This window comes from Chenopodium album, chromosome 15 (assembly GCF_948465745.1).
Source record: "Chenopodium album chromosome 15, dcCheAlbu1.1, whole genome shotgun sequence".
NCBI classification, from domain to species: domain Eukaryota; kingdom Viridiplantae; phylum Streptophyta; class Magnoliopsida; order Caryophyllales; family Amaranthaceae; genus Chenopodium; species Chenopodium album.
In genome coordinates this window covers 4871749-4882129 of record NC_137848.1, presented here as the reverse complement: position 1 = coordinate 4882129, position 10381 = coordinate 4871749, and the positions used below count along the sequence as shown (strand labels likewise).

The 10381-nt window shown below is 35.7% G+C and overlaps 1 protein-coding gene across 1 annotated transcript; it reads right to left on the bottom strand.

Moving 5' to 3' along the window:
* Positions 1-1268: 1268 nt before the first annotated feature.
* LOC145582762 (ALBINO3-like protein 1, chloroplastic) lies at positions 1269-10114 on the bottom strand. The gene is made up of 11 exons (XM_081639774.1): positions 9591-10114; positions 9267-9377; positions 7583-7657; positions 7033-7093; positions 6822-6895; positions 6596-6700; positions 6261-6368; positions 3207-3310; positions 2875-3111; positions 2460-2796; positions 1269-1776 (listed from the first exon to the last, which is right to left on the bottom strand). The coding sequence occupies exons 1-11, from the start codon at positions 9942-9944 to the stop codon at positions 1711-1713; spliced, it is 1632 nt and encodes a 543-aa protein (XP_081495900.1). The 5' UTR covers positions 9945-10114; the 3' UTR covers positions 1269-1710.
* Positions 10115-10381: the final 267 nt, after the last annotated feature.

Here is a 10381-nt window from a genome sequence, read left to right as displayed (position 1 = left end):
ATTACTACTATTTTTTTCTCAAAAACAATATGTCAAATCTACACATATGCTTCGTTCTCTAATCCAACAAAGTGCCTCCGCATCAAACTAGCACTCCTTTCCTTCTTTTTTGTTTTTATTTACTTTGATTTTAAAAAGAAACAATAAATAGAAAAGAGGTAATATTACAATGAGATGATTTGGGTACATAATTATTGAGTAGAAGATTGAGAATTGTATAGCCTTCAAGGCGAAGATTAAATATAAGAAGTTGACATTAAAGTAAAGCTCGTGTTTTACCATCACATCTCTAGACCTAGGCAATTGTGAAGCTCTTGAAAAAAAAAAATGAAGAATAAAAGAAAATATAATTTTGTAACATTTGGAAACCTTCTTCGTGAGGAGGTTCCAAGTGCATTAGATACAAAGATGGAGGAGAGAGGATAGTCAATTTCTTATGCAAAACACCATAACTTTGGAAATTAGGAGGAACATTTGGATCCACCAAAATAAGGACAATGATTTTTAACACACCAAATATTGATTTTGGCACACTCATTGTAAAAGCACGGTTTTCTATATCTTTCTTGTAAAAAGGTGTGCCAAAATCAATTTTTGGTGTGTCAAAATCAGTTTCCAAAAGCAATACACAACATAATAATTCCTCAATCCTAATTTAGTTGTCTTAAACATTTGTTTGATTTGTACTCCTTGTTGTTTAAGGCCTTGGTTCCTTGCTTTTATTAAACATAGTAACCGTAGTAATAATAATGTTTCACAGTTTTTTGGACAAATAAATAAAAAAAAATTACTCATATTATTCCTAATATATTTATATATTCTCTTCAACTCAATTTCAATCCAGTTCCGTTCCGTTCCTAATTTCCTTATCTCATAAACAATTCAGTTCAACTCAGTAAATCAAAACAAGCCCTTATTTCTATATTATTTACTACCTCGGTTAATGGTTATCTACAACTTTAGGGTATTATTTGTGAGAGATAAAATATTCCAAAATTACAAATAACCATTAACGGAGGTAGTATAATTATTTATGGTCAAACCAAATATAGTGCTTAATTTTAGACGAAGTAAATTATGGTAATTAATATGTTCGAGGGTTGCTTGTTAAGTTGTCATGATAGTAATTGTCTAACTGATAATTTAATAATGTTAAAGCCTTAAAAGGAATAATAAGTCAATGTCTTCCTGGAAACTCTGTTCTTAACATGGTCAAAAAATAAAACAAAGTAAAAGAGAATTCCTGGAAACAAAGTACAAGTAATACGTACACGTCAAGCATGTGACAGCTTTGAATTCTTGCATTCTTTATGAAATGAAATTTTCTCAACTCATTTACATTTTTCGTATATGATTATGATGTACAATACAATCCCTCCATAAGAACTATCTGAAATTCAGTAACAAAAGGCGAAAGCGTTGGATATATATATTGTAAGGACTACAAATTCCTACCTCTTTATCACACTCAAGAGTACTCTATCCTTACCTGGACTACAATGTACGTCTGGATTGGCAATGCTCGTAAAGCAAACTGAATTGTGCGTAGTATTTCTCAAGGCAAATTTGACGATGTATGCAAAACAGAATGCCTTCTAGTTACCCCAATATCATCACTGATATATTTTAGTAGATATCACAAATCTCCTCAGCAAAATAGGACTTTCGTTGAAATCATGCTAGAGCTTCTTTTTTAGATATCTGAATAAATTAAGATGTCTCCCCTCCAGATCTTTGGTCCACAGAGCCTAATCTACTGTGTGCTTCGACAGCTTCCTGGAAAGAAATAAACCATAGCTTAATAAACATTCTCATTCTATTTTGAAGCTAGCAAATGTAGTACTCCGTATTAAAGCTCTACTTCAACTGAAGTTTGAGTTTGGTCATTTGATGATGGCATTAGTTTCAGTTTGACTTCTCCTGAACTATTAAACAACCTTTTTAAAAACCATCTTTCATACTTTCCAGTCTTTCTCCAAGTAGTGTCAAGAGTTTAATGCTAAATAGCACAAATTGTAACCTTAAACTATATGAAATGAGACCTAAGTTATTCCAAAATCCAAACATTGCTCATGGAAATCTCACAAAGGTTGTTTCCCATTTTCGAAACTTCACCTTTTCTTTGAATGACAAACTTATCTTTCTTCCTTGAGGAGCAAATGACAATTCCTTTCTAAGAATCTTTCTAAATGAAGAAGACAAGACTCTAATACACTCCTAGTTAACATTATTTTTGGCTAACAATAATTTTGGAGTCGTAAGAAAAATAACTAATTTGATGATTTAGTTCATTCCTGATGGTGTGTAGAAAAGAGAGTTTTGTTTTTTTTTTTTTTTTTTTTTAAAAAAAAAAATTTCTCATTCTGTTTGAGAGCAACCTAGGTTCCAAATGGCCGAATATACCTTTCCTAAGATGTGTCTGTAAACTCCCAAATTAATATGCAGGAAAAAAATGGTACCTGGTTTACATCTTCTGAATCTTGTCCAGTAGAATCATTAATTGTCCGATTGTTTTCACTTGTGAGTTCAGGTGCATCATGATGTTCCTTGGAAGAAGCATCAACACTCCCATTAATAGAGGTAGAACCATTAGAGGCGTCAACACTAGTTGTTGCAAGCTGATTTGTTTTGCTTCCAGCCAACTGAGCTTCATTTTCACTAGCAGCTCCAACTGAGTCATCTTGCTTCTCAAGTCCATTCATCTTGGATGCAGCATCTACTGTAGGTGCTTCATTTTTCTTCTCCTCTTCCCTTTGGCGTTTTCTTCTAGCTTCTTCTTCCTTTAATTGCTTGAACCTATAAATATTAGAGTTAAGATCACAAAAACAAAAAAGAACTCCAATGTCAAGGATAAGTAGTGAAACCCATGATCACCTTTCTCCTGGTCGTAACCCTGTGGAAGGTGATTTTTCTTCTGTCTGGGTTTTAGTTTCAAGGACAGTTTTTGGAGGCGGTGTTTGCTCTTTTAGTATATCATCATTAATGGTTTTAGAGGACAATGTTTGCTCTTCTTTAAAAATTTCATCACTAAACTTCCCTATTGGATTCTTTGCGCCCCCCATCTTCTGAAGAAAAACTTGCTGAAGTGTGCTTAAGATATTATTTGTAAACCTGAAAAAGAAATCAAAGTATCAAACCATAGTTGCAGGACTAAAGCAACATAATGAAGGCTTCAAATTTAAGCACAATAGAAAAGAAAAACTAACCAATAAAGGCTTAGGCCTGAAGGTACTGAAAGCGCAAAGTAGCCAATCATCAAAGGAAGAACTTTAGTCAGTGCTTGTGAAGTCTTCATATTTGGATCATTTGGCTGGATGTCAAAAGAAATGTTATGCCGCCATATAAGAAATTGATAAAATCAAGAAGAAGAAAAAAACACTGAAAATGCCCTAAATTAAATTTAGAAAGCTAAACAGTTCTGACAAGAGGTGCATAACTAATTGCTAAAATCTTTCTTTAGGTTGTATGCACACGAGGTGCTAAACATCCGCTAGGTGCTAGAACAATTGGAAGCTATGCCAAAATCTTCCCAACTTAAAGAATGGTTTAATCACTATTAGCAAGATAATACATTAATTAATGTTATTTTCAGAGACAAGACTTATATCCTTCGATAACTAGAAGGTTTGTTCTAAACATTGATCTTATCGATCAATTTGTAATCCACTTTTCGTTTAGAGACAAAGACATGGATACAGGAGAACAAATGGGTTGCGGAGGAGACCGTTAGAGGCATGGATACAGGAGAACAACTGTGTAGCGGAGGAGGTCGTTGGGGTTCAATACACTAAGTTTACTCTAGGAAGTGTGACTCACTGAGAGCTATTTATCATCGATTTACAAGGCTTCTCCAAATCAAAGCATAACAACTACACGATACCATCTGGGGTGATACGGAGAAATATTGCAATTATTGGACTGCACCTACTCTAAGATTCATAAATACAAATTAACACGACGACTAAAGTAGTGATTGACCCTTGTCCATTACTTTGGTGTCGGATTATTATCAGGTCTAAGGTGTTTTGGTAGACAACAAATCTACATTCAATATTTGCAGCAAAAGTACTCTTAAAAAGTTAAGGTGCGAAATTGTTCCTTTTAAGACACTCCAACAAAGTTTTTAACATATGCAATCGCACTCCTACACATACAATTGCAAAAATCACTTAAATTGGGACATCATGACTAGGTTTGTAACACTGAATTCCAAGTAATTGATGATTTGGAAAACCCTACCTTTACTTTGGAAAATAAGGTTACAATATATAGGGGCAATTGCCTCTGCTCTCCATCAGAAAGTCGAGTTCTCCACCGCAGTATGATCACTATTCATAGACACACAACCATGCCAGATACGACAACAGTTTGCAGAATTTAAGATTACTTTTTACAGAAAAAAGAAATTAGGAATTTAGGATTATTAATGTATACAAAGAAAATAAAGAAAAAAGTTTTAAAGCCATATACTGAGAAGAGGAGAAAGAAGATACAGAAGAAAGTTGGAGTCTTGAAAAGCTAACAAACAAAAAGAAAGTTGCATTGAACAAGTGTCGAACTCCGCACTTTCTCTATAAAACCTTTGCATCATATCACTAAACCACAAGCATTCATACATAAAATTACCCGGCTTAATAAGGATACATCTAATTTTGGGGCCCCTGTACAAGAATCCCGCAAGATTGGAGGAAGAGCAACTTGGTCTCGGTCTATAAAAACAAAGGAGATGTTCAATACTATTCTAAATATCGAGGGATCAAGCTTACGAGTCACACTATGAAGTTGTAGGAAAAGGTAATTGAACATAGGCCGTGCATAAGCATTTTAAATGACCAGTTTGGTTTTTTGTCCAAGAAATCCACCATATAAGCAATCCATTTGATAAGACAAATGATGGACTTTTATAGGGTAAAGAAGAAGGATCTCCATATGGTTTTGATTGATTATGTCTATGACAAGGTGCCAAGAGAGGTATTTTGCTGGCAATGTTGAAGAAAGGTATTCCACGACGGTACGTACACCCGGTTAAGGATATGTATTGGGATGTGTAAAAAATGTAAGGACGTGTGGAGGGTTGACAAAAGATATCCCTATTACAATTGGATTGCATCAAGGGTCTACGCTAAGCCCTTTTCTTTTTGTAACAATTTTATGGTGTGTGTTGTTTGTGGATGATATTGTTTTGGTGGATGAAACTAAAGATGGGGTTAATACCAAATTGGAGCAATGGAGGCAAAGGTTGGAATCTAGAGGGTTTAAGCTAAGTCAGATTAAGATTGAATATGTGGTATGCCACTTTAGTACATAAACGAGGACAAGCAGTGATGTGATGTAGTGAGTTTGGACGAAAGAATTTGACCATGAGTGAGTGTTTTAGATATAATGGATCGATCATTCAGAATATTGGCGACATTGATCAAGACGTGGCCTACAACATTAAGTCAGGGTGGCTTAAATCGAGAGTGGCCACGAGAGTGTTATGTGACCGAAGCATTCCTTTACAATTGAAAGGGAAATTCTATAGGATTTCCACAAGACCAGTGTTGCTCTATGGTACAGAATGTTGGGCATTTAAAACGGGGCACATTAAAAAGATGGAGGTTACAGAAATGCTCATGTTAAGATAAATGTGCGGGAACAATCTAAGAGATAAAATCAAAAATGAAGTTATTCGAAAGAAACTAGGTGTCAGGCATTGCAGACAAACTAAGGGAAAATCGCCTACGTTGGTTCGGACATGTGAGACGAAGATCTAGGGCGCATCGGAACAAAGAGTGGAAGAGTGGGATCATGGAAAGATTAAACATGGTAGAGGGAGATCGAAAATGACTTGGTTAGGAGTTAGGAAGGATATGAAGCGTATGGATTTGCATGAGAATGAGGTATTTGATTGAAAGGAATGGAGGAGGAAGATTTTAGTGGATGACTATACGGAATAATCATTTTTGGTTCATGTAAACGATACCACTTATGAGACTGAAACTTTGATTGATTGATTGAAACAATTCTTACACGAAGCCTTAAGCATGCTAAATTGCTAATACATGAAAAGCTACCCCCCCCCCCTGCGAATTACAGCCTCACAAGAATCGCATATAATCCACTCGAGATTCTTTTTTAATCAGTAAGAATCTATTGGACCAAGACCTCAAGGTCATAAGGTGAAAGGTGAAACCCTCGCCCACTACACCAAATACTACTTGGTAGGGGAGAATGCAAAATGATAAGAACTTAATAGAAATCAAAAGGAGTTGACCAACCTGAGATGCCTGCATAATCTGGACTGATATGTACTGTGACACAACCAACAACACTGGTAGAACAAGATATGCAGCTGTATCTGGCCATCCAAGCGGCGGATGACCATCCTGTAAGAGTCAAAGACTAGTGTCAAGAGGAAAATCTAGATAGTAAAAGTAATCCAAGAATTTTCACCAATTTTCATCGAATAAGTAAATCGATGATTCAATGATAGTATGGTGGCATGCTATGCTCTGAACAAATTAATGCAGTTTTAACCATTGTTTAGTAAAACCAACATTTTGGAATCAGCATAAGAGCACAGATTGAGCACAAGAAGTCATTAATAACTTACAATGAAAGGGAAAAGCCAAGATATGCCAGTTCCACTTTGCCGATCAGCAATAGTAGTAGGACCAGCAAGTGAGGGTATCCAAAAGAAACCCTCAGTCAGAAGTCCCTAAAAAATACATGAGAACAAGAAGATATGAATGATCCAATGCAACATTCAAGCAGTAATGTAACAACATAGAAAGAAAAATAAATCTGAGAGTTATTAAGTACGATTTGTGCTGTAATACCTCGTTAGCTACATTTGAAAGGGCTCTATAAAGACCTATCCAAACTGGTATTGTTGCCAGCGTTGGCAGACATCCTATAATAGAAGGAAAGCATTGAACAAGTCACAAAAGAATCAACAAATGAATATATATAACAGATTTATTATGCCAGTGGAAGCAATATAGTGAGTAACAAGATAAAATCGCCTAATAATATGAAGACACCAAATACCTGCTAGTGGATTAATGCCAGCGAGCTTATACAGACGAGCCGTCTCAAGTTGAATCCTTTCCTACATGCATATAACAGAATAAGCTTCAAATCTTGAATGGCTACTTTTCTTAGCACCAGCTTCCAATTCCAAAGGGGCATTTGGAATGAGGCAGCAAGTTCAACTAACCAATATCTCCCCAAAATGGAGAGGCAAGTAGAGATATTACTCCGGCTATTTAATACTGTCTACATCTAAAATCAGGCCATATTTGATTTTGGCAATCAACATATTGATAATAGAAAGGGAGTGACAATGGAATTAAAAAAAAAACCTGGCACATTAAGTGACGTTAACTGCAAAGACTAGAATCACTAGACAGCCACTAAGTCACTGACGAATGAACAATAACCACTTAATATGTCCCTGAAGACTACTATCATCCCCAAGACCCCAAACCATATGACCACAAGAAGAGAGAGCATAAGAAACATACAAAACCATTACAACCATGACAAAACTAACCTTTTAGGGAAGAAATGAGTTACTGAAGAGAAGACAAAAGATTACCTGATCTCCAGCATATCGCTGCTGGATAGCCTTAATTTGAGGCTGCAAGGATCGCATAGCCATAGCAGATTCCACCTGCAAAAAAAGCATGCTATTTCAGTCAAATCCCTAATCTTCCATCTAGATCCAGATAAACAATGTGATGAGACAACTGTATGCAATGCTGTTACATCAACTACTCAGCAAAAAAAAGTGCTATGGAAATATGATGACATATATATATATATATATATATATATATATATATATATATATATATATATATATATATATATATATATATAGATAGAAACTTCTAGCATTTGATAAATGATTCAATTGATTCTTCAGGTAATTATAAATTGTACAATCAGATGGACATTAGTAGCAAGCAAATGAAAACCCATACGGGAGATTAAGGAAAAATGGCAATATGGTATTAGTCTTCAAGCTCTGCTCCCAACAATCACAAACCAGACAGAGGTCTTGATAGCCAGAAGGCATTGTTATACAGCATAACAACACAATCCCAATAATTTTTTTTCCAATCGATCACAATCTTCGTCATAGTAGCTACAGATTATTACAGTATCAAAGACCTGATACTTCTACAAAGAGCAAAATTTTCAGTTCCACACCAAATGTCTCACTTCAATTTATTGAGCGTGTTTTAGCCTCGATTGAGAAACAGGTAAATCTTACAAGGGTTAAAACAACCAATTGGAAAGACATGGTCATAATCCTCCAAGATATTAGCAAACAAAGTACATTTTGTGCACCAGCCCTTCCTATTTGATAGAAAAGGATCCCATGACCCTGAACCGATCTTACCTGGTATCACTATGCAGAAGAAGGCTCCAACAAGAGTGAACAGGCATGCTTTTCAGAATTTGATTCAACATCCAGGGCATGAAGGCAATAATACCACTAATCCTTTTCAAATGAATATGAATGAAAATACTTTCTTGCTCATCCAAGACAGTGAATCCTAGTCTACATGGAGACACGAATGCGCGCTAGACTGACTCCTGGCCTAATGCTCGCAGCACTGTAGTGGAATCCTCACAGACAGAAAAGGCTTGTAGTCAGAATGATTGGTTGACATTGTTTCTTTGGCTTTTTGATGAGAGCCACTTAATAAAGGTAACTCTCTATTCAAAGTAGGTGTGTATGCTTGTTACACAAAAGAATTAATTTTTCAAAAGAAAGGTCCATAACTTCAATTCAAGTAGTTTTTGTAGCTTGGGGACAATTAAACCATTGCTGCGTTACCAGCTAATAAAATTAAGTCCTGTAGCAAAACTAGGCAGCTAAGTTGGTTTAGAAGGTTGCATCTTAGGCAACATTCCACGCACACATCGCATTGAAGACTTCCCCTTCCTCTTCTCTTCAATTCTTACCACACTTCTCTTAAAAATCAAATTACAAACCTTTAACTCCAATTAAATCTAATAAGCCCACTCCACCTAACCAACTAGCTTTAGTGAACTTGATTCTTTTCCTGTTCAGTCTGTTCCTAACTCTATTGTTTAATTGTTTGTAATATAAATGCCTTCACATACTACTATACTAGCATTCACAAAATGAACAACATTTTACATGAAACACTCGATAAAATTTCTCTCCTAATTTCAATATTCATTTAACAAGACATTTCATCTTCCAAAAATAACCAATATATCAACACAAGTAAAAAAAAATGTACCTGTTTCTTGGACAAAGGAAATGTGGCCCCCTTAACCAGCACAGTTAGCAATATAATTGCAAACCCATAAGAATACGGTACATGTAATGTTGTCAATCCATCCTTCAACACCTATTCATTCAATTCAACTTTAATTCCAATTCAAACTAACACAACTAAACTCAAGTCGCAAATAGTAGGTCTTGTATACAACGAGTATATATGTTCACTTTTCCAAAACTTCGGGTGATTTAAGCATGTTATATACAATATAGCCGTTGTAAGGCATTCGCTGCCATTCAAATAAATATAAAACTCGCAATTAAAAATAAACCTTTATTGTACCTTAAGAACAGTTTCCATGGTAGAAGTAATCCCAGAAAGCCAATCTCCATTTTGTTTAGTAGTAGTATTGGAAGCATCAACAACATCAGAGTTGGCAACAGCAGCATCAGCAATGGTGTAAAGAATTCCTTCAGCTCTACCAAGCAGTTCTTTGACAGTGCCCTCGAAAATTTCCGGGTCGGGTAACTGACCCGAGTTCAAGAACCCGAATTTAGCAACCACAACAAGTGGGGTTCGATGATTTTGGTGCGGAAAATGGGTTCGGTGAAAGAAGGGGGTTTGGAGGGTCCGAATTCGAGATGGGTATGGGTGGAAAATGGGTTTGAGTCCGAGAGGAGAGAGAAAAGTTGACATTTTTAGTGGGATTGAAGAGGGTTTTTTTTGATAAACCCTAGAAAGTTGGGGGTTGAATTTACAGTGAAAGATAGAAAGAAAGGGAGGTGAAGAAGATGGACAGGATATTTTGTGAGAGAGAAAGTAGTGCAAATTTTGGGAATTTCTTTTTGCTGAAATTGGTGAGCTGAATAGGGAGGTTGAAAATGGGTGTATTGTATGGCCACGTGCAACTGGTATTGTGGTTGATAAAACAAGTGCAATTTGACTGGAATTGACTTAAGACATGTTCCGATTTACTGAAAACAAATGAATTGAAATGATTAGAGTTGAACTGAACTAAATAGAGCTGAAATGAATTGTTTATGAGAGTAGGAAATTAGGAATTGAATTGAGCTGGAATCAACTAATTGGAGCTGAATTAAACTGAACTGAAATTAAGACGAACAGAACAGGAC

What these genes read in the sequence shown, in the direction of transcription:
- LOC145582762 (XM_081639774.1), bottom strand. Translation starts at nt 9,944, where the DNA reads ATGTCAACTTTTCTCTCTCCTCTCGGACTCAAACCCATTTTCCACCCA. An exon ending in TTCCTTTGTCCAAGAAACAG is followed by an intron (nt 7,658 to 9,266) that starts GTACATTTTTTT and finishes CTTTTTTTGCAG; the next exon opens with GTGGAATCTGCTATGGCTAT. An exon ending in TTTCAAATGTAGCTAACGAG is followed by an intron (nt 6,701 to 6,821) that starts GTATTACAGCAC and finishes TGTATTTTTTAG; the next exon opens with GGACTTCTGACTGAGGGTTT.